Genomic DNA, 27,677 nt, shown 5'->3' with positions numbered 1-27,677 from the left:
GGGCCCCAGCATCCCCACTTCCACCTCACAGGGACGGGCAACCGCCCGGCTTCTCCCACACAAACAGGAGCTCATTACGGTTTCTCATTTAGATCTTTTTTTTTTAAAAAAAGAGCATTTATCTAAAGCAACTACCTAGACAACTGGCCTCATCTGTTTACCCACAGCCTTGCCCAGTGGGGCCTGAGTCCCCAGGGCTGGCGTCTGGGGCCCCTCACTGATCCCCAGGGATAAGCAGGGCCTGTCTCCCAAGGGGGGGATGACAGTGGGGAGGCCTGGTGGGCACGTGAGCTCCCCCTGCCCGCCACGTGTGGGCAGGGGACAGCAGACCAGCCCACAGTGCCCGGCAGCTGCCTGAGTGTCCCCAGCAGGCCAGGGACAGGGCCACAGCACCTAGCAGGGCAGAGGGGCACAGTCCCTGGGCCTCTGCCACCCAAGCCAAGGCCCCCCTGAGGCAGGCAGCCCCCCAGGGGCAGGTCACAGGGACGTGCCGTGCAGGGCTCCCCGTTAGTCAGTGGCTCTGAACGCTGGCATCGCCCAAGGGGTGGGCCCCCTGCCACGGGGGCAGTGGGGGAGTCTGGTCTGAGACGCGCAGGCCCCAGGGCGTGGAGGACGATGGCGGGTGGCCTCTGGTGTCGGAGGAGTCTGGCCTCCCGGTGGCCGCGCTACGTCAGGCTTTGGCCTCGGGCTGCGGGTGCTGCTCCGGGGAGGTCTGTGGCGGGGCTGTGGGCTGCAGGTTGCTAAGGCCACTGCTGTGTGTGCTCAGCATGGGCATGGCCTTCTCTGCAGGGCTACCCGGCTCCGGGGGCGCACGGCGGGCCTCCTGGACGTGCTGCACGATCACCAGCATGGCCCCCAAGAGGTAGATGACAAACAGCACGAGGAAGTACCCGAAGTAGATGAGGAACTAGAACAGAGGGGGTGGAGGTCAGAGGTCAGCCAGGAGCAGCCCCCCGCCCCCATCCACGGCCCCGGGGGCGCCCACCCTGGCGCCATCCCCATGTCGGTGCGGGCCCCCCAAGGCGCTCTGCTCTTTTCTGACAACAGGAGCCTCGCGTGGTGGGCCGAGTTCCCACGGCGGCCGGTGCTCGGGGCCCTGTGCGCAGGAGCCCCTCAGGAGCGCAGGCGAGCCCAGCTCCGAGCACCAAGCCAGTTTCCACCCCGGGGACGGCACCCACAGCGGGGGACATCTCTCCTGACTCGCGTGACTGCCGGGGCGGGGTCCTGGGTGGTTTCCGGAGTCCGTGGGCCAGGCAGGCTGCGTCCTGCCCGAGACCGTGGCACTCTGCGCCCGCAGGCCCCTGGCTGGCCCCCTTCCAGGACTCTGCTTCCAGGGGACGGAGCAGACGGGTTTTCCCCGTTCCTCCCCGACTGTGGCTAAAACCCTGGACATTACACACAGAACACATGTAAGAAGGTCGCTCAGAAAGGTGGTGGGCAGTACACCTGCCAGAGCGCGGGAGGCCGAGGAGAACGCAGCAGGGCGTCCCCTGGGCTTTAACTTCGTGCTGTGCTTATTTTTAGAAATGAAGAAACCAGCAATCCAGAAAAGCCAGCTGATGAAGGAAATAAACTCCAATAAAAGCTGTTCTTCTGACCAAAGGACGAGGAGAGGGACAGGCCAGCAGGACACGGAACGGACAGGTGGACCACCTGACCCCAGCCAGACCCCACCCTCATTGCCCAGACTGGAACCAGGCCCCAGGCCCCAGGCCCCTGCAGGTGGCGGTGCTCAAGGCGCAGTGGGCGCAGAGACCACACAGAAGCCTGGACTCTCACTCTCCCCAAGCCCCCACCCTGCAGTGAGGACCTACTGTCACCCAGAGGCAGCAAGAGCACCCCACCCCCCGCGGGGTCACTGCAGGCCACGTGGGAAGCGATAACAAGGCCCTCAGGCCCCTCCTAACTGCTGGAGACTGGAGGCCGGTCCCCGCCCATCAGGAATGAGGAACACCCCCTCCACCCCTTGGTCAGGAGGGCTGAGTCGGGAGCCTGTTACCTGGCGTAACAGGGCACACGTTCCCAACCTCCTCTGCTAGCGCAGCGTCAGGCGAAGCCAGTTAAAGTGGACGGCTGCAGTAGATCCAGATCTTACACCATAATGTCCAAAACATCCATGTTTCAATCGATCACTCAGCCTACTTAGAACCACAAAGATCGCTAACTGGATGGATACGGGCAAGAGACAGGGACACTGAGATGACATGGACGTTAAGGGATCGGAGAAAGACTAAAGCAGCCAAGACGAAAATGCTTCGACAAGCAATAGCACACTGGGAACAGAGGAAAACCTCTAAGAAATATAAGAGATAAAGAACAGAACTGAAAATGCAAGAAGAACCCAACTAAAAACTCCATGAATGGCCCCAACAGCAGAACAGACAGGACAGAGAAAGCTGGGAGATGGGGCGATGGAAATCGCCAAATCAGAAGCAGAGCCTCAACACCTTTTATGACAACATGTGACGCCGTGTCACGGGGATCCCACAAAACGACAGAGGACGGGACTGGGAAAGTCCTTGAGGAGATAGTGGCTGAACACTCCCCAAATTTGGTAAGAGACAGAAACCTACAGATTCGAGACACAAAGGAACCACAAACACTGTATTTAAGCTTCTGAAAGCTAAAGGCAAAGAGGAAAAATTGTGAAAGCAGCCGGAAAAAAGTGACAGTGGATCTTTCATCAGAAGCCACGAAGACCACAAGGAAGGGATACGGTTTTCAAAGTTACAAGATAAAAACTATTAACGTAGATGCCTATATCCAGTGATGATCCTCTTTAGGACTAAAAAGAAAATCATGACACTCTCAGAAAAAGGACAAACCGAGAGACAAATTTGTCACCAGCCAAGAGACCCTAAAAGAATGGCTTATAGGAGGTGCTCCATGCAGAAAGGAGAAACCCTGGACCAAGGGAAAGAGAAATAACACAGTGAGTCAAACCACACGTCAATACCAGACTTCCCTTCTCCGCTAGAATTCTCTAAATGTTTGATGGTCAAAGCAAAAGTCAGAACCCACGTCATGTGGCTGTACTGGTACATGGAGAAAACGCTTAAGACAACTGAAGTATGGACAGTAGGAGGAGGTGAGATGTCTATACTTGACTCACAAGGGTCATTTAACACATAAAGCCCCCGTCAAAAGAGCTATATCAAGAGATACACTCAATTAACACAACAGATTAACCAAAGTGAAATCCTGAGGAACGTGCCAACAGTCCATAGGATGGCATAAAAAAGTAAAACGCAGAGAGAAGCAAAGCAAAAATGGCAGGGCGGCCTAGAACTAGAACACGTCAATCATTACACTAACTGTAGACGGACCAAATTCACCAGGGAAGACAGATGTTAGCAGAATAGATTAGAAAACATGACTCAACCATGTGTGGTCCTACAAGAAACTGACTTCAAATACAGCGATGCAGTCGGGTAACAAGTAAAGGGGCAGGAGAGAATATTATCACGCAAACATTACGTTAAAGTAGACTTCAGAGAAAAGAAAATGACCAGAGGCGGAGAAGGACTTTCCATTCCGGAACGATCAGATCAGAAACTCAGGCCGTCGAAACACACAGCAATTCCCAGGGCGTGGGCAACAAACAGGAGGGCCGCAAACTGTGAAGCGAAAACGTGATGGAACGGAGAGGAGAAACAGCCAAATCCGCAAAGATGGAGATGCCAACACCCCTCTGCCAACAATGGAATGAGACAAAAATCACAAGGACAGAGAACAAATCAACAACAGGATCTAAGTGGAATTTATAAAACACTCTGCCCGACAACAGCAGGATTCACAGCCTTTTCGAGGATCCACGTAACACGTAACAAGACGGACCACATCCTGGGCCTTAAAACCAACCCCGACAAATTTAAAAGGACTGAAATCAGATAGACTGTATTCTCTGATCACAAAATAGAACAGAAATAGGAACCACTAACAAAGATACAAGAAAACAGCTGGAAAATAAACAAAACCCTTTGAAATAATTATAGGTAGAGACAGTGGAAGCTACACCACGGGAATGAACGAAAATGAAAATGCAACCCTCGGGTCTGTGGGATGCAGCTAAGGCAGCCGTGGGAGGGAAATGCATAGCACTCGATGCAAATGTCACAACAGCAGCCTCGGGACGCCTCGGTGGCTCAGCGGTTTGGTGCCTGCCTTCGGCCCAGGGTGTGATCCTGGAGTCCCAGGATCGAGTCAAGCATCGGGCTCCCTGCATGGAGCCTGCTTCTGCCTCTGCCTGTGTCTCTCCCTCTCTCCCTGTATCTCTCAATAGTAAATAAGTAAAATTAAAATAAAAAAAACAATAAAGCTATAAAACCTATGGGTTGTTTTTTTTTTATAGAAAGGGAGGGGGAGGGGATCCCTGGGTGGCGCAGCGGTTTGGCGCCTGCCTTTGGCCCAGGGCGCGATCCTGGAGACCCGGGATCGAATCCCACGTCGGGCTCCCGGTGTATGGAGCCTGCTTCTCCCTCTGCCTGTGTCTCTGCCTCTCTCTCTCTCTCTGTGACTATCATAAATAAATAAAAAAAAAATTTAAAAAAAAGAAAGGGAGGGGGATGAGGGGCAGAGAACCTCAAGCAGGCTCCACGCCCAGCGCAGAGACCAATGCAGGACTCGATCTCATGACCCTGAGATCATGACCCGAGTGGAAATCAAGATTCCGATGACTGACTGCCTGAGCCGGGCCAGGCGCCCCATTTACATTCATTTATTTCAGTGATCTCTCCACCCAACGTGGGGCTGGAACTCAGAGCCCTCAGATGAAGAGTTCGCATGTTCTTCCAACGGAGCCCGCACCTGCCCCCAAGCCATAAAACTTCAAAAAAGATATTGGGGAAAATCTTCGAGAGCCTGGGTTATGTGAAAAGTTCTTATATTTGGGGGCAAAACCCAGACTGATCCATAAAAGGGAGAAACAGATCAAACTTCACCAAAATCACCAAAACTGAAGCTCTGTTCTGCAGATACCCTGTGAGGAGGGGAAGCCGGGCGGCAGCTACGGGGAAGGTGTGTGAACCCCAAGATGTGCAGGAGCTAGAGATGCCACGTGCGTCCTGACCCCCCCAGAGCTCCAGCACGAGCACCCGATCGTGGCCGGGAGCTCAGCAGTCAACACGGCGACGCGGTTGGCTGTCCGCTACCCGCCGGGCTCGGACGAGGAGCTCCGGGAACACCAGGAAAACCGTAACGAGAACATCCACAGCGCCGAAGCCGGACAAAGTCCACGCGCTTCACACCGTGTTGCTCGAGGGGCTGTAAATGCCCAACATCGGACTTGTGCGCAGAGCAGACGTGCCCAGAGCTCAGGACTGAGAACACGAGCCACCCAACGGGGACGGGCACGGGCACGGGCGAGCGACGCCTCGCGGAGGGCGTGCAGGTGCCGCGGTGCCATCGGAGGCAGACCAACAGCCACCAGCGGCGCGCACAGCCGTCCCCTGGCTGGGGAGCGTCCGGCCCCCACCACCGCCTCCTGAGGACCGGGGGAAACACGCGCCCCACGACCTGCCGTAGGAACAAAAATGGAGCCGCCACCCGGGAAAACAGCTCAGCGCCAACGTTCAAACGACGCGCCCTGCCTCTGGGCACTTGTCCACACAGGCGGGAAGCGACGTCCAGTGTTTAAAGCACCTTTAATCGCAACAGCCAGAAACTGGGAGCCTGCCGGGGCCTCCTCGGGGGGCAGGTGCAGCGGCCGGGCCCACCTCCCAGCGGAGCACAGTGGGGACGGACCCACGCAGTGAGCACGTGGAGCTCAGGGCGCAGGCTGAGAAAACCCGCCCCGCGGTGACAGACGACGGTTCCCTGTAAATGACACCCATGGAAGGGGAAGGGCAGAAAGGGCGGGCGGGTGGAGACGGCACGGGGCTCCCCCGCCTGTGTGCAGTCAGCCCCGTCGGGCCCCACAAGCCGCAGGCCTGTCCGGCGGGCAGAGCGCAGGGGGCACGCGGGGCCGCGTCACCTCCCACCCCGCACAGGACTGCTCTGAAGGCCTCACGCAAGAACCAAGCAAAGCCGGGCCTGCCCCCACTTGCTGCACCCCAGTCCCCGCCAGCCTCCAGCCCGGGCGCCGGCTCCTCACCACCGCGAGGGTAACGAAGGCCACCGTCGCCCAGCGGGGTCTCCCGGCCACAGGGGTCCTCCCTCCAGCCCCCGACCACATCACAGAAGGACCCTCCCGGGAGAGCATCACAGGGACAGGTCCCCACGGGGGGGGGGGCGGAGGGTCCGTGGAGTCCCCGCAGCCCCGCGACCCGGGAGCCCAGACACAGGCATCACCCTGATTTCCCGCTTCCCCCGGAGGACGCTGGTTCCACGCACCCCGACCGTGCCCGGCCTCTGCGGGCCCTTGCTGGGGCGCGGCCTGAACCGTCCTGAACCACAGCTCTCTGTCATCCCAGGATACGCCCCTCTTTGCTGTTCTGACTTTAAGGTCAAGAGCACTCGGGACGAGCCGAGGAGCTCCCGGCCGTGAACAGGGACGGCAAGAGGCGGGGATGCCGTTCCCTGCGGCTCCCGTCAGCACGTCCAATCGTGAGCTGACCGCCCGCTCCTAGATTTGTTTTCTAACTGGGAAACGAGACCAACAGGGGCAGACCAACGTCTTTTCTGTCCACCTGACCCAGCACGTCCGGGAGCCACCACGTGGGATGGCCCAACCCCCCTCCCGGCTTCTAGGCCCGCTGCCCCGGCCCCGGACAGGTCAGGGCCGCCACGAGGTGGGGTCGCCGCCCCTCCTGCACGCTGTCCCCTGCTGACTCCCACCAGCCCGAGACCACCGAGTCACAGGGGTGAGTGTCCCCAACCCCACAGGGAGCAGGAACTTTTAAGCCTTTCTCTGAGCTTGAGGCACTGAGAACCCGCTCCAGGTGGCTCGAGGGAAGGGACCGGAGAGGGCCCAGCGTGCGCCAGCGTCAACCCCGCCCGGTCCACCTTCCTGGCTCGTGTGTAGCAGACCCGTGAGCCGGGGCCTGGGTCCGACAGGCTCTGACGCAAAGGGCAGTGAGTGTGACCTCACAGGGAAAGGGCTCCCGTCCACGCGGCCAGCCCTCGGGACGTGGGCCAGCCCGGGGGCGGACGGGGCGGTCGGGGCTCCTCCAGGAAGGACCGCACCTGGGCCGGCCTCAGGGGCCCCGGGGGGCCTAATGGGGTCGGCCGTGCACTGCCCACAGGGCATCCCCTCCCTTCCCCTCCCCTCCCCTCCCGGCTCGGGGCTTCCTGCTCCTGCTCCCGCTCCAGTCTGCGTGTCTGGCCGGAAATGCCCGGCCCACCCTGTGCACGTCCTACCCTCCACAGTGCACCCATGCTCCAGACCTTTGGGGTGGGCGACGCCGCTGGCCAGACCCCCGGCCCCAGGGGCTCCCCCCACCCGGCAGCGGGGCTGAACCGGGCTCACCTGCGAGTGGACCGGGAGGCCCAGGCCCCGCTTGTCAGAAACAATGAGGGTGATGATGGTCTTGAGGACGGTGGCGAGGAATGTGTTGACCCCGAAGACCAGGGCACAGAGCTCCTTAGAGAGGGAAGACGCGATCTGAAAACTGAACGGAAAGTGGCCGAGGTCAGGCTCAGCGGGGGAACGAGAAGCGCCCCAGCTCTAAGGGGGAGCGGCAGGACGGGCCGGCACCCAGGCCACCCGCACTCCGGGCCCCGTGACTCTGAGACCAGGACCCCCCCGGAGGACGTTCAAAACGGGTCCCGGTAGTTCTGGGACAGAGGTGGTCATCCTCATGAGAGCGTGCAGGCTCCACGCGGAGGGTTCTGGAAGCAGGGTCGTCATTAAGTGACTCGATAAGAACAGAAGGGTAAATCGAGGCAGGAGGAAGGAGCGCGCACCCAGCTCTGCGTCCTGCTCACAGAAATGAACGTCTAAAGGTCCTTCCCTTTAAAAACCCCAAAGCAAAAAATAAATAAATAAATAAAATTTAAAAATAAAAATAAAAATAAAAATAAAGGCCCCAAAGCGCCTCTAGAAACGAGTAACGGCAGAGACCCTGTGAAGCCCTGCGAGGTGGGGAGCGGACGTGCCCAGAGGCCTCTCGGGGGACAGAGGCCGAGCAGGGCGGGGGAGCGAGGCCAGGACGGCACAGCCGAGGTCCCAGGGAGGCCCCGGCGGGTGCATCCCCACAGGCAGAGGCCACGCCGCCCCCTGCGCGGCTCCCGGTGCCCCCGGCCCCAAGCGGGACAAACCCAGGGGAGCCGCGGGGCCCACGGGAGGCTCCCCCCACACACCACTGACCCGAGTGCAGGGGAGCCAGCGGGATGAGGCCACGGTCCCCAGGGGGAGCCACCCCCGCTGTCCCCACGGAAGGCCGGCGGGTAGCAGGGCCACCACGCACGTGCCCCGTATCTACCGGCACCCACTTTCCAAGGCACACGCCCCGGCCTGTCCCCTTCCAGGACCCCTCTGAGGTCGTCCTGACATGAAGAAACGCGCGACAAGATCCTGCTCTCAGGGCCGTGGGGGGAAAACCTGGCACACGGCAGCCCGGTCACCGGGGGCCTCGGCGAGGGGACCAGTGACACCTGCCTGTGACCCCACCACAGCCACGCGGGCAAGACGGGGGGAGGGGCCCAGCGCGACCTGCACCAGGCCAGACACACGATGCCAGACAACCGGCTGCGGCAGCGAGGCTCGGTGGGGGGAGCGGGAGGCATCTCCCCTCCCCCCTGCACCTGCCGCCTACGTCGCGTGACCTTCTTGGTGCTTTTTGCAAATGACAAAACGTCCAAGGAGGACGTAAAGCCAGTGGCCACAGTCACAGCCGCCGGCCCGGAGCCCTTCCCCGCCGCCGGGGACAGCACAGGGGCATCCGGCCGACACTTCCGGGAGGCGGCTCCAAGCCGTGGGGAGCCCGGGGCGACCAGGAGGGCCCCGCCGTCCCCAGGGGTGAGGCGCAGAGGGGAACAGGGCCGGCAGCGGGGGGCACACGCGTGTAACAGGGCACGTGGGGTATCAGCTTCGTGAAAGGGTCGGTTCAAGGAGCACAGAGAAGCTTGGCAGCAAGCAGGACGTGGGCCGGAGAAGGTTCTGGAAGGCACAGGTGGGCCGAAGGCAGCTCTGGGGACATCCCTGGGTGGGAAGAGGGGATCCCGGGGGTGCGAGGAATGCGAGGGCACCGGGAGGGCCCTGGGCGGAGGGCGAGCTGGACGGCTGGCCACCATCCCCCGGCCGTGCGTCCCTGCCCCGCCGCGACGAGGACCAGACAGGCCTCGGACACCGCAGACGGGCCCACAGCACTTGGCATTGGTGAGGCAGTGCCGGGGCTGCTGCTGTGGACGCCACGTGGCCTCCGTGGGGACAGCAGAGGGGACGGTACCGGGCCAGGCTGTGTGCCCGGCTCAGGGCCACGGAAGCCAGGACAGGCTGCGCCGAGGACCGCGGACACCGGGGCCCAGCTGACAGCACCCTGGGGTCACCGCCCTCCGGACGTGAGCACACCCCACCGGCTCACGCCGCCCGCCCGCTCCCCTTCTGCTGCCCCCACGGAGGCCACGCGGAACATCCTGGAAGGGCGCCTCTCAGCGACGCGGGCTGCCCACAGGAGGGAGGAGCGTGGCCTCCGGCTGCCCGGCTCCGCCCGTTCCGGGGCCTGGCACTGCAGGGACACCCAGGCCGCGGCCTCGCCAGACACCCCCGTGGGTCGACTCACGTGGCGATGGGCACCAGGAACTGGTAGGCCCCACGGAAGAGCACGAAGGCCACGTAGCACAGCCAGATGCTGTTGGTGCTGTACATGAGGAACACCAGCCCCGCCTGCACCGCCGTCACGCTCGCGATCACCAGCTTCGCCCACAGCGCCCAGCGGATCTTCACGAAGCCCGCGGAGAAGGAGGTGATGGCACCTGGGGAGACAGCGCGCGTCAGGGCCGCCCGGGGCCGGGCGGGGGGCGGGGCCGGGGAGCCGGGGGCGTACCCAGCAGAGTGGACGCGGCGTCGGCGGCGCCGTTGTAGACGGTGGCGGTGTGGACCACGTTCCACAGGATGTGCGCGTAGTAGACGATCAGATAGTAGGCCGCCGAGTTAAAGACCCACCAGAGGGACCAGAGGCGCAGCTGCGGCTGCCGCAGGCTGTGCCCCAGCTCCCGGAGCATGCGCACCAGCGTCCAGTCCCGCCAGGCCCCCAGCAGCGCCGCGCCCCGCGGGGCGTCCGGGTTCATGCGGTCCAGCTCGGAGGGCGAGGCCCCGCTCCGGCCCGGGGCGCCGCGGTTGAAGAAGAGGCTGCGCCGGGGGCGCTTCAGGAACAGGGCGAGGACCAGGCTGAAGATGAGCAGCCCCAGCGAGATGTAGTTGAGCGTGGAGAAGGACACGCGGCCCAGGGTGACGAGCAGCTGGCCCAGCACGGAGCTGGTGAAGACGCCGAGCAGCACGGCCGCGCGCGAGTAGCCGGCCATGCGCTGGTAGCGGGCGGGGCGCACGAGCGAGAAGACGTAGGACGAGTAGGCGATGCGCGCGGCCATGGTGACGCTGTAGAAGAGCTCCATGGCCTGCATGTGCCGCACCGACGTGCCCAGCAGCAGCAGCAGCCACACGGCCACGTAGCTCAGGCCCTGCAGCACCAGCACCGGCTTGTAGCGCAGGTAGTCGGTGAGCAGGAACACGGGCACCAGCACCAGCAGGTAGCAGTACGACAGCACCGGCGTGATCTCGTTGGTGACCTGTGGGACGGCAGGCTCGGGACACCGCCTCCGGGGCCGCGCGCCACCCTAGGTCTCCCTTCAGGAGACGACCACGTGACCGGGCTGCTCCGGGGGGCACGGACGTCCTCGCTCGTGCTGACACGCCGCCCTCCCGGGGAGGAGGGCCTCAGGCCACGGGTTTCGGAGCAGGAGGAGGGGAGAAGCCACAAGGGGAACGGGCGGCGGGCAGGCCACGGGGCGGGGGCCCGCAGCCAGCCCGTTCCATCCCAGGGCGCAGGGCACACCCAGGGGAGCCCGGTCCCCGCCCACCACCGGACCCCACCAAGCGGCTCCGGCCACGATCGGATCTCCCGGGCAGAACCCCGACCTGCCCACGGAGCATCCCGGAGCCCAGGCCGCCCTCGGCCCCCCACGAGCACACCAAGCGCCCTAGCACAGCCCTGGGTCAGCAGTGGGGCTGTGCCGTGCCCTCCACCTATGGCTCGGGGCCGCTGGGTGGACCCGTGCCCGTCCGGGGTGTCTGCACCCCTGCCTGCCTGGCCTCAGGTGGTCGCAGGATGAGGGTGAAGCAGCGTTCCTGGGGCTGTGCCCAGGACCTCAGACTGGGCCCCGCGTGGACGAGCCTCGGGTGCTGAGGAACGCTGTCGGGACCTGCTGACACACGGCCCCTGCCCGGCGGCCTCCTGAACCTGCGCAGCCACAGGGGAGCCCAGGTGACGCCACGGTGTGGTCCTCACGACAGTGTGTGCGCGTACACCCCGGGACACGGAGACCCCGAGCGCAGGTCGTCCCAGGGGAACGAGTACCCCCGCGGAGCACCGGGACCTGCGGGGTCCAGCCCGTGAGCACAGTGTCCAGGAACATCAAACAGCCCCTCCGCGACGACGCCCCATGGCTTGCTACGGAGCCCACGGGCCGGAGACCCAGGAGGACCGGCTACCCGCCTCCCTCCTCCTCAGCGGGCTCCCCCAGGCTGGGCAGGCAAACTGGCAGCAGCCGCGGCTGACCCGTGTCGTCCTTGGACGGTGCTGGGGAGTGGCACCCCGAGGCCCTGGGGCAGGTGGCATCCGTCAAGCGGCCAGGCAGCGGCACAAGGACAGCCTCCGACTGGCCCGAGCCCAGTGTCGCCTGGATGGGTTCCCAGCACCCTGCTGTGTGGACGGGCCAGGTCCAGGCTGATGGGGAAACACAGGATCGGTGCCCAGATCCGCATCCAGGTGGCTTCAGGGCAGCCGCTTCTCTGACGGGCAGACTCGGCTGGGCCCCAGAAAGCAGCCGGCGGGTGTGGGTGGGCAGCAAGGACCCCGAGCGACCAGAACTCCACACCCCGGCGTCACAAGACACCCAAGCAAAGCGATGGGCCCGGCCCAGCCTGGGAGAAACAGGTGACGTCAGGCAGTCCAGCCCCTAGGGGAGGCCGCAGCAGACAGTCCCATGGGAAGGTGTGGACGCGGCCCAGCGGGCAGTGACACCGAGTAGGTGACAGCCAGGGACGGCCAGGCCCGCCAGCCACGGCGCACACCAGAGAAACACAAGCCAGCGGCACGTCGGCCCTTCCCAGCTATCAGATGGGCAGACTCAGCAGAGCGGATCCCCGCCGGCCCGGGACACGGGAAGGCGGCCACGCGTGCGGCGGGAGCAGGGGGCCGTGCCGGCGACACCCGCAGCGGCGATTCCCTGGGGTGACAAACCAGAGGCCGCCTAAGCACCAGGCGACCCGTGGTCCAGCCCCGGGTGCGCGGAGGTCAGGACGGCCTGGACGTGCGTGGCACACGCCAGCGAGGCCTCGGCTCCGCCCCGCACGCCCGGCCCTCCCCGTGGGCACGCGGCCAGCCTCTGCCGTCCCTCCGAGGACATCCCCGGGGCCGCTGGGGCGGCTCGGTTCTGGAACCGACCACACTGGGCAGCTGAACAGCCCGCACCACGGGGTCCACTTAAGCCACGTGGCTCCCAACGACGGCCGTTTGGAACCACGGGGTTTCCTCTTCCTCTAGCTCACGTTACTACGAGAACACACGGCGTGTGACGCACGTGCCCCGTGAACCACGTTATTAATGACGTCGTGGGCACGGCTGCTGGGCGGCACTAGGCTGGCTGCCAAGCTCTGGGGAAGCCAAGAGTCACAGCACGGGGGTGGGCCCCCTCGCCCGAGCTCTTCAAGGGCCACTTCCCACGCAGCCTGAGCGCCCAGGTGCCTCCCAAACTGCCGCACACGTTTCTCTAGTTTTCACGGAGCCGCACCTACGTGCTTCTTCCTTAAGTGACCCCCGGCGCGGACAAGCCCCCGGCCCGCGGGTGAGCGAGGGAGGTGAGGGACGGTTCCTCGGGAGGCCCGGAGGTGAGCAGCTGGCAGTCAGCGGCGGCCGCGGCATCAGATGCCACCACACACGCGCGGGGCGTGAGCTCCCGTGAGCCAGACACGCGCGTTTCCATTTCTCCCTGAGACGGCCACTCTGAGGGCCGGGCCTCGCCCGCAGGTCCAGGGGCTTACGGAATCCTGACGTCTGCAGGGCAAGGGGTCAGGCCCTCGGGGAAAGGCGGGGCGTCCGGAGAAACCCAGCAGCAGAGATACGGGTGCGGACACGCTGGAGGGGAAGACGAGGCGGGGGGGGGGGGGGGGGGGGGGGGGGGGCGGGCGGGACCAGCGGGGCGGGGGGCCCCGAGCTGGGAGCTGGGAAAGCAGCCCTGGACAGAAGGCCCGACCCCGGGTCACGCAGCAGCCCCGCGGCTCTCTGGCTCCACAGGAGGGAAGCAGCAGGGATGACCAAGCCCCCCCCCCCGGCCCCAGGGTGTAAGTCATTAGCCAAGTTTCAGCCAGGACACCTGGCCGCCCTGAGCAAGTATGAGGAACATTCCTGAGTCTTGTCTTCAGACAAAGGGCACTGAGGTCTGGGCAGGAAGCCCTCCCCCCAGGGAGGCCGCGGGGGCAGGGGGGCAGGGTGTGGGGTACGGGTGCCTCCTCCCCGCGCTCGTCCCTCAGACCCTCAGCAGGTGCGAACCCCGTCTGCACCCGGCATCGCGCGAACAGGCCCGGGTGCGAGGGTGCCCCTGGGGGGCGGGCGGCGGGAACCCCAACACCACGCGGCCACCTGACCTCGCGGGCTCGGCTGCCCCAGGCCAGGGAGCGCCCCTGAGCTCGCCCCCACCTGCCGCGCCCACGCACCTGCTCCAGCGTGAAGTTCTTATCGGGGCCCAGGAGGTAGGGCGTGATGAAGCTCTCCCCCGGCCGCAGCTGGGCCATGAAGCCGTAGAAGCACAAGTAGAACACCAGGCACCTCCAGGGCTTGCGCTCCGCGTCCGGCCCGGGCTCCAGGGCCTCCTGCTTCTGCGCCAGCGCGCCGGAGGGCACCATGCTGCCCGGGCCCCCGCAGCCCCGGAGGAGGCGATGCCGGTCCTGGAAGAGGAGCCAAGAGTCAGGGCAGCTCCCCCTGCCCCCCACGGGCTCCCCGCCCTCCCCGGAAACTCCACGGCCCCTCCCAGAGTTAGGATGCTACGTCCACACAGGGAGGGGCCCCACGAGCCCCACACCCGAGAATCGCCTGGAGCTCCTAACAACCGAGACGCCAGGCCCACGGAGCCCAGGCTGCTTCACCCCGTACCTCACCAGCCATGGGGGGGCAGGGGGGTCCTTAAATATTAACCAGCTCAAACCAAACACAACTTAAAATCCAGCCTCCCAGGCACACCAGACTCCTCGCACGTGCTCAAGTGGGCGGCCGTGGCTCCGGTTGGGCCCGACTCCCCGGCAGGAGAGGTCCCGGGGTGTAGCCGGCGTCCTGCGTCACGGCACCCAGCGGGAACTACCGTAGTGTCACCCGGCCCCACCAGAGCTCAGGGCCGGGGGGGTCCCCGCTGGGACGCCAGGCACACACCGGGCCACTGTACGGGCCGTCCATGGGGGGCTGGTGACCCCAACTGCCGCTGATCTCTGGGGACACGGCAGATGGGGCCTGCAGTAAAGCTGACTGCGGGCGACAAGGGCAGAGGGAGAGCAGGAGCCTTGGGGTGACCCAGGCAGCCCAAGGCTCCCCTGAAGAGAGGCAGCCAGAGGCGCGGGCCGCCAGGTGGACTGTCCAGCCCCGGGTCCTCCAAGGGCACTTCAGGTAGAGCTAGAAGCAGCATCGGCCAGAGCCCTGGGTCACGCGGGGAGAACCCTCCGTCCAGAAGGCCCCACGGGCGTGGGAACGGGACTTCCCCAGGCCCCTAACCTATTCTAACAAGAACAGGACTCAGCTCCGCGTCCGTCTGTCCAGCCGCTACTATGTCTCTACCTAGAATACTGGCTTTGCACGGCGTTGGCGTAAATCCCTTCTTATTTTTTAAGATTTTATTCATTCATTCATTCATGAGAGAGACAGAGACACAGGGAGAGAGAGAAGCAGGCTCCATGCAGGGGACCGACGCAGACTCGATCCCGGGACCCCAGAGTCACGCCCTGGGCTGAAAGCGGCGCTAAACCGCTGAGCCACCCCGGGCTGCCCGTAAATCCCTTTTTAAATCAGTAAGTCAAAAGCAGGCAGCCAGGAGCTGTGCGGGGAGCTCGAGAGCCCCGCAGGGCAGGGGCAGGGCCGGCCTGCAGGACGCTGGGACAGCTCCGCTCACGTCTGCGCGCAAGGCCGCGGAGTGTGGAGGCCCCTCGAGGGTCAGGGGCCACCCCCCGCCCCCTCCATCCTCCGTCCAGTTCCCAGCAGTCAGCACAGAAAGTTCCCAGGATGTGGGGCCAGCTGTGCGGGGCTGAGGGGGGGCCAGGACCCCGAGGAAGAGCCACCAGATTCCCAGAGACCGTCCAAGCAGGAAGCACTCCCACAGCCCCCAGGATGAGGTGACCGTGGGGGGGCCTCCCCAGCCAGGACCAGGAGGGCAGAGGGCAGAGGGCGCGCCCCGCCCCCAGGCCCCAGGAGCAGGACCGGGCCGCCTGCTAGGGGACGGAGCAGAGCAGGCCCCGAGGAGCCGGGCTGGCGGGTCCATCTGTGGGGGCGACGGGACCAGCAGGGCAGGGCAGGGCAGGGCTGAGGCGCAGCTGCAAGAAGGCCGGGGCTTCCACGGGAGTGGAGGGGAGTCACCAGGTCCTGGGGCGGCTCTTGAACACTCCAGGGGCCCCGTGGAACCGTCGGCCAGACGGGGGAGCAGTGATGCAACAGGAAGAAGTTGCATCCGGGGCGCGGGCGCACGGGCTTCCGGGGCAGGCTCTGGACAGGCCTTTCCAGCCCCCGGGAGCCCGCCCCAGCCCTGGGAACGCGGCCCAGTGCAGGGCACAGAGGACCGACGACCCACCTCCCCAGAGGCCTCCCCCAGCTCTGTTCTTGGATCCCACGAGGCGAAGGGTCCCCACGTCCCCAGAGCCCACTCCCAGCCCTGGGCTCCGTGTCCTGCACACACGTCCACCTCAGGGGACCACACTGTGTTCACGCTACACTTGGGGCCCAGGAGCCAGCCGGGTCTCTCACCCCTGCACGCACACCAGGAAGGGGGATGCAGGCTCCCTCTCCGCCCCCCAGCCCGGCACCAGGGGCACCAGGGCCCGCGCTCCAAGGTCACGCGTGGAGATGCCCCCTGCACCAGACCACCTGTACTGCCCCACAGCTGGCCCAGCCTCCCCCGGGGCCGGAAAGAGCAGAGAAAACCCCGAGGAGCACAGAGGGCGCCGGACCCTTGAGGGCGTCCCTATAAAAGTAGGCACTTGCGTTTCTGCTTCAGACAATCTTCCTGAGTGTTTGGAAAACCCGCCGCTCCTCCGACCTGGGGGTGGGGGGCACAGCCCTGGACCGCCCTTCACAGGCAGCTCCCGGATCCCCGACAGGCCATGGGATGACCCAGGCACCAACGGGTGACCCAGAAGAAAGGGCAGGCCGGCCACTGCAAGAGCCACCACGTGAGGTGGTTGGTGATAAGGCTGATCTCGCGGCAGAGACACCCTGGGGACAGGAGGTCTGGAATGTGCATCTCTGTGGGCATCTCACACACTCGTGTCGGGGACTCCTGAAGCGGGCTGAGCACGGGCGGGCTGGACCACAGGTCACTCTGAACCCAGGCGGGCAGGGCAGGGTCACAGGGAGGACTGGGCCCCATCCCTGGAGCGCTGGCTGCCGCAGACACAGAGGCCAGGACGACAGAGCCCGACGTGAGGTCGGAGCCCCACGGCCCCAGCGCACCTGCCAGCCCAGGCCTCCCAGCAGAGGCCACCGGTGCCCACGACGCAGGTTCCAAGACAAGCAACCCAGGAGCCCCGCCTGCGTCCAGGAGTGGACTTCGTCTGCCTCAGGTCCGTCTGTTCACCTCACCCGAGCTGGGCGTAGTCGCCAGCCCCGACAGGTGGCCAGCCGCCCCCGGCTGTGACTCAGAGTCCTCTGGGAAAGGCGACTGCTCTCCTAAACGCACAGGCCCTTCCAGGCTCCCGCTGCAGGGAGGGAAGGGGGAGACCCCATCACACGCTCCCAGCTAACAGTCCACGCGGCACGGGGTGCCAGGCAGGTGACAGGTGGCTGGAGGAGCAGGCCCGGGCCGCAGGGGTGCTGGCCCCAGCCCGACACCCTGCAACTTCAGGCCTCCTCAGGGCGACCAAAGGAGACACCAGCCCCCAGGACAGTCACAGGAGAGAACCCAGGCCCCCATCACCGCCTCCAAGAGCAGGTGCTAACCGTTCCCACGGGGACCCTCCAGCCCCTGTCCTGCCGGGTGGGGTGGGGGAGCCTGGAGCACCCGCTGCTGCTCCTGACTCTGTCCCTCCAGGACCTCGTGAGCCCGGAGACCCCAAAACCAAAGCAAACAGCACCTGCCTCGCCATCTTCTAAGGCAGCCACCACTCTCCCCGGTTCACAAGGGGGGTTCCTTACATCCGCGGTGAAAAATCCTCCCCCCAGATCGTGTGATTTAGTTTCCCACTACAAGGAGGAAAGTGAAGCCCTCTGGCTATCACTGCTGTAGACACTGGACCCACAGGTTTAAAACTCCTGGGGGGGGGGGCAGGAGCTGGGGCAGGAAGGAATTAGAAGCACCAGGTCAGGACGAGGTAAGAGCCACGCAGCCTAGCGGGGGCGGGGGGCGGGGGGGCAGCAGGGAGACAGCAGGGAGCCCTCAGGTGCGGGCTTTGGGCTCCACGGCCTGCAGAAGCCAGAGGGCCCCCGGCTCCCGCCCACAGAGGAAGCACCTGGTCACTTTGCAGGGCACCAGCAGGCAGCTCCCAACCCCACCAGCACTCGGGGCAGAAAGGAAATGGCTTTTTTGGGTGCATTCGGGGTTGCTGAGCTGGCCGAGATGCTAACCTGCATGCGCAGACCAGGCAGGTGGGGGCTGGACGTGGCTGGACGGCCCGGGAGAGTGAAGAACCCCAGGAGCAAACCTGCGTGCCTGGGCCACGAGCCTGGCTCCCCCGACCTCGACCCTGGCTCCCTCGACCATGACTCTGGCTCCTGGGACCACGACCCTGGCTCCCCGTGACCACCACCCCCACGGCTCCCTGTGACCACCACCCCAGGTCCCCCGACCACGACCCCGGGTCCCCGGACCACGACCCTGGCCCCCCGACCACGACCCGGCTCCCCCGACCCCGGTCCCCCCGACCACGACCCCGGGTCCCCGGACCACGACCCCGGCCCCCCCACCACGACCCAGCTCCCCCGACCACGACCCGGCTCCCCCGACCCCGGCCCCCCCCCCCCGACCACGACCCTGGCCCCCAGACCACGACCCCAGCTCCCCCGACCACGACCCCGGCTCCCCCGACCACGACCCCGGCCCCCCCCCCCCCCCCCGACCACGACCCCGGGTCCCCGGACCACGACCCTGGCCCCCCCACCACGACCCAGCTCCCCCGACCACGACCCCGGCTCCCCCGACCCCGGCCCCCCCCCCCCCCGACCACGACCCTGGCCCCCAGACCACGACCCCAGCTCCCCCGACCACGACCCCGGCTCCCCCGACCCCGGCCCCCCCGACCACGACCCCGGCCCCCCCCCCCCCCGACCACGACCCCGGCCCCCCCCGACCACGACCCCGGGTCCCCGGACCACGACCCTGGCCCCCCCACCACGACCCGGCTCCCCCGACCACGACCCCGGCTCCCGGGACCTTGACCCCGGCTCCCCCTTGGCGGAGCCCGCGCGGTGCACCCGGCAGAGGCTGCAGGCCCAGCCCCAGCCCCCAGCCCCAGCCCCGCGCCCCCCACCCCGCTGCTGCTGCTGCTCCTCCTCCTCCTCCTCCTCCTCCTCCTCGGAGCCAACCGACCCCGCAGAGTCTTCGCGGGAGACAAGGCTCCGCGCACCGGGCTGGGGGCCCCGGGACCCGCCTTGCCCCGGGGCGCACGTGCACGGGGGGGCACCGCGTCCACGCGGCCGGTGCCTCCGCGGGCAGGGCCCGGGGTCGGAGGGCGGCGCCCAGATCCAGGCGGCAGCACCTGCGGGCGATGCCCCGTCCCTCCCTACGCCGCCGCGGCCCTGCTCCCCCGCGCCCCCGGCCCCGCGCCTCGCCGGTACCTGCGCGGCGGGCGGCAGCTCCTCCGGGTGCACCGCGGGGCCGCGGACCCTGCTCCCCGCGCACGCGCCCTCCCGGCGCCCGGGGGCCGCCGCGGTCGCTGCCGGGAAAGCGGCGGGATGGCCACGCCCCCGACACGCCCCGGCCCCGCCCCCGGCCCGCCAGGCCACGCCCCGGCCACGCCCCAGCGCGCCACGCCGCCCGCCACCCGGTCCCCGCCCCCGGTCACGCGGCTCCCTCGTGGCGCGGCCCCGAGCCCCGGACGCGGCGGTGGGGGCCCGGCGCAGCCCCGCACGGTCAGCGTCGGCTCAGCCCCCCGCACCGCCCGCTCCGCGGCGCCCCTGGGCCGTCCCCCGCCGCCCATGCAGCCCCCGTGCAGCTCCCCAGCACCCCCGCCCCCATGCAGCCTCGTGCAGCCCCCCGTGCAGCCCCCTCGCCCCCGTGCAGCTCCCCCAGCACCCCCGCCCCCATGCAGCCTCGTGCAGCCCCCCGTGCAGCCCCCTCGCCCCCGTGCAGCTCCCCCAGCACCCCCGCCCCCATGCAGCCTCGTGCAGCCCCCCCGTGCAGCCCCCTCGCCCCCGTGCAGCCCCCCCGACTGTCCCTCGCTCCCCCGCCGCCATGCAGCCCCGTGCAGCTCCCCCCGCCCCCCATGCAGCCCCCCCGCCCCCATGCAGCCGCCCCGACTGTCCCTCGCTCCCCCGCCCCCCATGCAGCCCCGTGCAGCTCCCCCCGCCCCCCCATGCAGCCCCCCCGCCCCCATGCAGCCGCCCCGACTGTCCCTCGCTCCCCCGCCCCCCATGCAGCCCCGTGCAGCTCCCCCCGCCCCCCCATGCAGCCCCCCCGCCCCCATGCAGCCGCCCCGACTGTCCCTCGCTCCCCCGCCCCCCATGCAGCCCCGTGCAGCTCCCCCCGCCCCCCATGCAGCCCCCCCCCCGCCCCCATGCAGCCGCCCCGACTGTCCCTCGCTCCCCCCCCCCCCCCCCGCAGCCCCGTGCAGCCCCCACCCCCATTCAGCCGCTGCCACCACCATCACCACCATCACCACCACCACCACCACCAACCCGCCCCCCTGGCAGCCCCCTCACCCGCATGCAGTCACCCCCGACTGTCCTTCTCCCCCCCCCCCCCCCCCCCCGCCCCCCATGCAGCCTTCCCCACCCCGGGGCTGTACTCACAGTGGACCGTGCCCCGACCCCATTCTGCTTTGGACCAACCCTTTGCACCCACCTTGGCCCTCAGCCTCCCCTGGACTGCCCCCTGCCCCACCCCCATGCAGCCCCCACTGGACCGTCTGGTTCCTCTGGTCTGTTCCCCTGTCCCTCCTCTCACCCCTCCCATGAACACCAGGCAGAACCACTCCTCCTGAAACCCCACTGGACCGCACTGCCCCACGCAGGCCCCACTGGGAGGCCCCTTCCAGAGCCCATTGAACCTACCTACACCTACCAGCCCGGCCCCCTGGCCACAGCAGCTCAGGTTCCAGAGGGAGGCCCTGCTGCCCCTGACCGGCTGTGACCGCCTCCTGCTGGAGTGCCAGCCCCTTGACCCCTGCTGGGGTTTACCCCGCCTGCCATCCCAAGCTACAAGTTCATGAGCTTTTGCTTTTTGGCTCATTTTACACGTTCCTTTTCTGGCTAACCCTCTGGCTAAGCCAGGGACATTGGTCCCTGTGCCAGGCAGGACAGAACTGCTGGGGTTTGGGCAAACTTCCCCTCCCCCCAGGCTGCGCAGCCTGTAGGATCCACTCTGACCCACTTTGGTCTGGTGGCTGCCTACGGACAGGGCCCAGGCACCTGCTCTTGGGGTCACAGCAAGCCCCCTTCCTACCCAAATGCACCCAGTGCCTGAGTCCCAGAGGTGCTTCCCTGGGGTCCCCCTGTCAGCCTTCCAGACTGCCCAAGAACCCGCCAGGCTTGGGGGGAGGGGCAGTCTGGCCCCTGGACTCCCAGGGAGGAGAACGAAGAGGGGCAAGCAGCCCCTGCGCCCCCATGGCCCCCAGGAAGGACGCAGCAAAGAGGTGCTAACCTCACAGTCAGTTGGGTCAGCACGATGAGCCCGTCTGGGAAGGCAGGGCTGTGGCTTGGGACCTGCGAGCTCGGGTGAAGCTACAGGCGAGTCCAACCAAGGCCGGGGACAAGAGTCCATGGGGCAGGAGGAGGGAGTTGGGGGGGTGCGGAACAAAAGTCCTTTGGGGGGGGGGAGCAGGAAATCAGGGTGATGCCGGTGTCTGAGCTCCTGGCTGCAGGGACTCCACAAACTCCCCCTGTGGGGACCTGTCCCTGTGATGCTCTCCCAGGAGGGTCCTTCTGTGGGGTCTGTGATGTAGTTGGGGGGCTGGAGGCAGGACCCCTGTGGCTGAGAAACCCTGCTGGGGCAAGGTTGGCCTTCCTTGGGGAGGCCCCGGGCTGGGGGTGGGGCGGCAGGGGCAGGACCTGGAACTCGTCCCATGAGACAGAGGAGTGACCAGGAGGGCAGCCTCCCTAGAGCAGAGGGGATCATGCCCGGGGCCTGGCAGGCACCCTGTGGGACCCACCCCCAGGAAGGGAGCAGCAGGTCCCGGAGGCCAGCGCCCATGGACCCCCCACGCCCCTGACCTCTCACTCTGGGGTCCGGAGAAGGTGAGAGCCTGTTAGAGAGGACTAGGGCCCCCTGGACAGCCCATGTCAGGCCACCCGCAGCCGGGGACAGGGAACGGGGCTTTCGGCTGCTGACTGCTGAGCGTCGCAAACTGGCCACTTTCCTTCCCAGAAAAGTGGGTTTGTTTGAGGATGGCAGAAAAATGGAAATTTGGGACCTGCAAGGCGTGACACAACCACAGGAGGGTCCAGAGAACATAGGAAAGTTGCTGTACGGACAAAAAGGAGGAAGGTGGGAAGGGGCCGCTTTGAAGGAAAATCCATTGGAGGAAAGGGAGAGCCAGGTGGTGACGGCTTCTGATTGGCCGGGCCCTGGCTGTCCCCTCTGGCCAGGCCGTGGGTGTCCCCCGCTGGCCGGGCCCTGGCTCTCTCGTTGGCCGAGCTGTTGCCAGGGCAGGAGACGATCTTCCCCTGCTGGGGTAGTGCCCGTGAGGGTCTGTAAGGGGTGGTGCACGCGAGCTCCGTCTTCACGGCTTCTCTATGGGGGGTTTTCCTTTATTATTTTTCACACGTGTAAACAGTTTCCCTGATGCAGCAAAGTAACATCCTCTCCCCTGCGTAGTCCAACCTTTTACCTTCTGGGTAGCTGTTTCTTTAACTATATGTTAATCGGGCTTCTTTTTTGTGATTTTTTTTTGTGTCGAGATCATTGTGGGTCCATGATGCGCAGTGCCCCCTTCCCCCGCGGTGACATACTGCAGGGCCCTACAGCGAGGTCACAGGGGCGACGTTAACCAACCTTAGAATTTAAAGGGGAAAAACCTGCTAAGGAGGAAATGAGCCAGCAGACGCGGCTCTGAAGGCGCCAAACCGCGGAGCCACCCGGGCTGCCCAGTGATTTAGGTTTTATCGTTAAGAAGAAACAGGCCCCCAAACGGAATCGTTTGTGCAAAGCCCCACCGACGCTTAACACCTGACCTAATTGCAGTTCCAGCCTCTCCCGGGAATGGAATTTTAAATCAATCCCTTCGGAATTTCCTGGTCAGCACTAATCCTCCTGATAAGGTAAAAGGTCATCGGCCTGATAAGACCCCTGCTTCTCTAAGGGAAGGTGACCTTGCCGGAAATAATCCAGCCTCAATTCCCTCGTCCCCTCTACCCCTGCTTTGCCTATAAAAACCTTCCTTCTGGTACAGTTTCTTGGAGCGCCCTTCCATCTGCTGGATGGGACGCTGCCCAAGTCAGGAATTGTTGAATAAAGCCAATTAGATCTTCCAATTTACTCAGCTGAATTTTGTTTTTAACGTCTTTTTTTATATATATAAAATGCAGTATGCATAGAGGGAATACACACTCCCCCCCCCCCAAAAAAAAACCCACATGAAAAAAGTAGAACGATGACACAAAACCAAGTTGCAAATTGAAGGTTGAAATGATTTCAAAAATGAAAACACTTGGGCTGCACTCAAATCTTCATCCTATAAAATTAAACGTTAGTGAAACAAAAGGTGCCCGAGAACCCAACCAACCCCCAGTCCGCAGCGAGTCAGAGAGGAAGTCGGAGTTCGCGCTGCTCCTATTTATAGACCAGGGCCCCGGGGCCTCGGGAAAATTCACCGTTGATCGCTTGTGTTTTTCTTGGTTCTATTATTAAAATTAAAGCAACATAGAGGTTAAGGGAGAAACCCGAACGGGAAAGGAGCAAGGAACGGGGTGAACAAGAGAGACTGAAACAGAATCAAGCGGGAGAAAAGGGAAAATGCATTCATTGGAAAGCAAGGAAAACTTCTTAAAATCCAAACTACGTTTCCTCGAAAAATAAAATGAAAAAAAAAAAAATGGCGTGGAGAATGCTCTCGGCAACGGGACCACGGAACGAGATGAAAACAGGGGTCCCTGGCAGCACAGAGGGAGGCGCTCAGGGTCTGGGGGTCCGGGACCACGGCCCCACGGCCCTGACCCAGTGCGGGGGGGAGGGGGGCAGAGGAAAGCCGCCCAGATCGCCAGCGTCAGGGACGAGGTCGGGCAGCCCTGGGGGGACACTCAGGCCGTGGGGGGCCACTGCTGCCCAGACCTGCACCCGCCCCTGGTTACTGCAGCTCTGCCCCAGGCCCAGGGCCCAGGGGGAGCTTTTGGTGCTTGAAACTTGGCAAATACATTTTCATTTCTGAGACTAAGTCAGACACAGTCGTGAAGGAAGTTCCAACGAGAAACCACCCTTCGTGTCCAGAAATGTCACTTTAGGGGCAGTGACATCGTCGGTGGGGTCTGGTTGGATGAGGACCCCTGGCTGCCACGGGGGTGGGGTGCGGGAGCCAGGTCCCTGTGGGGCACCGGGAGGGCAGCCCCAAACCAGGGAGGTGTCTCAGACCCGGAGGAGGTGCCCTGGTGGGCGGGGAGCAGGGGGGCGTCTCAGAGGATATGTGGGGTCCAGGAGCCCGGAGGGTGGTCAGGTGGGGACAGGGAGGTCTGGGGTCGAGGGGCCTGGTCAGTGCAGTTCATGCAGCAGTCTGGGCATTCGGGGTGAGTGCATCATCAGCCTGGGGTCCCCAGAGACCCCACAGTGCAGGGGGCAGGGGGGGTCTGCAACCCCAGAGAAGGGCTAGAGGGCGGGGTCTGCGTGGAAGGTGTGTGCAGAGGCACCCCCAGGCCTGTGTGGGGGCATCAGGGTGCCCCACCCCAGCGCCTGACCTGTGTCCCCACGTGGAGGCTCCAGGACACTGTGTCCGACCTGTGACCAAGGGCCAGAGGCTGGAGCTCCGTCCGCCTCACTGCCCTCCCGCAGCAGCCCCGCCCCGACCGCCGCGGCCTGTGCCCCAGCTCGGTTCTCCGGGACCCAGGTCACGGGGCCAGACCCCCCCCCCGGGGGAGGGAGACGGGGAGCCCCCACTACCTGCCTCTGCCCGGCGCGGCAGTGCGGGCTTTCAGAAAAACCGACTTTACTGGGGTGCGGTTCACATGCAGGAAATCGCAGCCCTTGCACACCTGTAGCCCAGGGCGGGCGGGCGACACACGCTCACCTGGACGCCGCCCAGACGCGCAGCCCGACCTGGACCCCCCGGGCCTCAGGCCCGCGCCCAGCGGCTTCCCCCCCACACGGCTGGATGTAGGGGGTCCGCGGCTGGTGGGGGAGGTCCACCGAGGACTGGCCCAGCCGCCCTGGGCCGAGCTTCCCTCTTCCAGCAGTTTCCACGTACCGATTTACCGTGTTCATCCTTCGTGCTGTGACGGCGCCTGGGTTGCCTCCAGGCTCAGCGACTGTAAGTGAAGCGCCGCCAACACCTGCGGCGAGTTTTCGCGTGAGCCTAAGCCCTCGCTCCCCGGAGTAGCCGCCCAGCGTGGACGGCGGGGCCACCTGGAGGTGGCGCAGACCTCACAGGAGCCTGCAGGCCGCCATCCCAGATGCCACCATCCCCGTCCATCCCCGGGTCCTCGCCGCCACGGGGGGCCGCCAGCCTCCCTGGTGGGTGGTCCTGCCTTGGGACCCGCGCCCCCAGATGGAGCCCATCCTCCTGCGCGTGGCCTCCCTGCCTTTGCTCCATCTGCTCAGATCTTTCACGTATTTTAAAAATTGGGTCGTTGTGTGAGTTGTGGAGCGACGAGCTGTGACCCCGTCCTTCGTGAGCTGCGTGGTGTGGCGGGCGTGTTACCTGGGTGGCCGAGTGGGGCGGAAGCCTGGGTTTTGATGGGTCCCGAGTGTCCACTTCCCATTCGTGAATATCGCCTGATGTTTCCTGAGAAATATTTGCCCCCCCCAAGGTGGGGAAACCTCTCCTGTGGGGTCATCCAGCACAGCACCGCTGGCGGCCAGGGAGGGGCTGCCCCGGGGGCCACCGCTGCCCCAGGCCTGGGCCGTGGCTTGGAGCTGATGTTTACACTTCATTTTAATTTATTTTTTTTTAATATTTTATTTATTTATTTATGAGACACACAGAGAGAGAGAGGCAGAGACCCAGGCAGAGGGAGAAGCAGGCTCCATGCAGGGAGCCCGATGGGGGACTCGATCCCAGGACCTTGGGGTCATGCCTTGAGCCAAAGGCAGACGCTGACCCACTGAGCCATCCAGGTGTCCCAAGGCTTTTTTAAAAAAAGTGTTTTACAGATTTTGGCTGTAAGATGGCCCATCACCCGCTTCAAAGTGCTTCTTCGGCCCCCACGTGGGGACAGGCTGGTGGCTGGCACCCGGGGGCACCGCTGGGGAGACAGGGCTCCTGCATGGAGTCCGCCCCAGGGCCAGCCCGCAGGTGTGCGGGGCCTCCCGAGGGCCCTGGTGCCCCCAGGAGGACGTGCCCTGCCCGGAGCGGCCCGTGCTCCCATTTGCATCGCGGGAGTCGCAGAATATGCGACTGCCTTGTCTTTGCGTCTACACAAGACCTTGAGGGACAAAGGCCCTTTTCGTCCCAGAAACACCAAGCAGACAGGTTTTCCCCCCCCCGAATCGGAACGTGCTGGCAGGGGGGAGCCGCCCCGACCCCAGCAGGGGGTGCTGCTCCCCAAGGCGGCGCGGGCCGTGGTGGCTCCGGTGGAGGCTCGGCGGCTCAGCCCGTCCCGGGTGTAGGGGGATCTGTCCGAGCCACTTGTCCTGCGTCGGGTCGTAAGGACCACGTCTGGGGCAGGTCCTCGTTTCCCCACGAGGGTGTCCTCAGGCTAGGGTCCCGGCCGTGGTCCCGCGGGTGCTCCTGGCCCGGCAGCCACCTTCCACCCTCAGCCGCCCACCCCCAGCCCCGCGGCGCCACGTCACACCCGGGACCCGGGCCTCGCTGTTACCATTTTTTAAATGATGGTGAAATACGTGCAACACCAAGTTTACCGACTCAGGCACCTTCTGGTGTGCAGCTCGGTGGCAGTAGGTCCCCCCACCCTGCTGGGAACCGTCCCCCCGGTGCGCCTCCAGGGTCTCCGTCTTCCCCGATGCCGGCCCCGCCGCCCCGGCGCCACCACCTGCCCTCCGTGTCTACACTGTGTGAGCCCAGGGCCCCGTCCTTCTGTGTCCCGCTCAAGTCACGGAGCATGATGACCTCCTGACGTGTCCAGGCTGCAGCGGGCGCCGGCCGTCCTCCACGTGGGGGGCTCCCGAGGACCCCCTTGTACACCCCGACGGCGCTGCTGACCCCCCAGTGGCCGTGGACGCTTGGCTCCTCCCAGCTCTTGGCCCCGCTGTTACTATTAATTTACTGTTAATGGACAAAATGAAAGGTGGGAGCGTTTTTCTCAGTTCGGGGTCTTTTTCCTTTGTCTTTTAACCGACCACCAGATTTATCAGACCCTAATGTTAAGCCCTGTTTCCTATCTCTCATCACAAATTCAGGGGTCATGCAGCCGCTCCGCGGTTTTATGTCCCCAAAATGTGATTCCTGTTCCTGGGCTAGTTGCGAGGTTGAAGTGGCCTGGTCTTATGCCTTGGGCTCCTTTCTCTGAATGCCGAGCCGGCGAGATGCGCCGTGCGGGGTACGCGGCCACCAGGTGGCAGGCGGCTCCTGGCGTCAGGTCCCGGTTCCCAGCAACACCGGTGCTGCCCTTTGGATCGTGAGAGCCCGGCCGGGATTGGGGCCACAGAGCCCCTCCTGAGCGTCTCTGGAGCCGTGGAGCGCCCTGGGGGGCACATGACCACCCTCCGTCAAGGGCAGGGAGGGTGGCACGGACTGACCAGCGGGGGACGCCCTGCCAGCAGAGGGGCCCAGCGAGATGTCCCCCCGGAGCGTAGGGAGGAGCGTGGACATGCAGGGTGCTCAGGGGCCCCCTGGGCTCTGGCTGTGTCGGTGCCACCTGACACTGTGCCCGGCTGTGGGGGTCACAGGCCTTGAGGGTAGAGCCTGGCAGCCGTGGCCACTGGTGGACTCTGTTGGCACAGGGTCAGTGGGTAGCAGGCTTTGCAGGGAGAGGTGAGGTAGGAAAGGCACAGCCCCAGAGCCCCCCATGGCCCTCACCTGCCCTCACCTGCCCTCACCTGCCCTCTCCTGCCCTCACCTGCCCTCACCTGCCCTC

General features: G+C 65.1%; 1 protein-coding gene across 4 annotated transcripts; it reads right to left on the bottom strand.

The window, feature by feature from the left end:
* Positions 1-80: 80 nt before the first annotated feature.
* SLC19A1 (solute carrier family 19 member 1) lies at positions 81-20,641 on the bottom strand. Of its 4 annotated transcripts, none has more exons than XM_041734960.1 (6): positions 20,553-20,641; positions 13,811-14,041; positions 9,924-10,665; positions 9,660-9,852; positions 7,406-7,547; positions 81-907 (listed from the first exon to the last, which is right to left on the bottom strand). In XM_041734960.1, exons 2-6 carry the CDS (start codon positions 13,997-13,999, stop codon positions 671-673), a joined length of 1,503 nt encoding a protein of 500 aa, XP_041590894.1. In that variant the 5' UTR covers positions 14,000-14,041; positions 20,553-20,641; the 3' UTR covers positions 81-670. The 4 variants fall into 4 exon arrangements, with proteins under 4 accessions (XP_041590894.1, XP_041590891.1, XP_041590893.1 ...); XM_041734957.1 differs by lacking the exon at positions 20,553-20,641 and adding an exon at positions 20,344-20,418; XM_041734959.1 differs by lacking the exon at positions 20,553-20,641 and adding an exon at positions 19,119-19,559.
* Positions 20,642-27,677: the final 7,036 nt, after the last annotated feature.

Source organism: Vulpes lagopus, chromosome 20 (genome assembly GCF_018345385.1).
Source record: "Vulpes lagopus strain Blue_001 chromosome 20, ASM1834538v1, whole genome shotgun sequence".
Taxonomy (NCBI): domain Eukaryota; kingdom Metazoa; phylum Chordata; class Mammalia; order Carnivora; family Canidae; genus Vulpes; species Vulpes lagopus.
The sequence above is the reverse complement of the archived record's forward strand: the minus strand, read 5'-3'. Positions and strand labels throughout refer to the sequence as shown.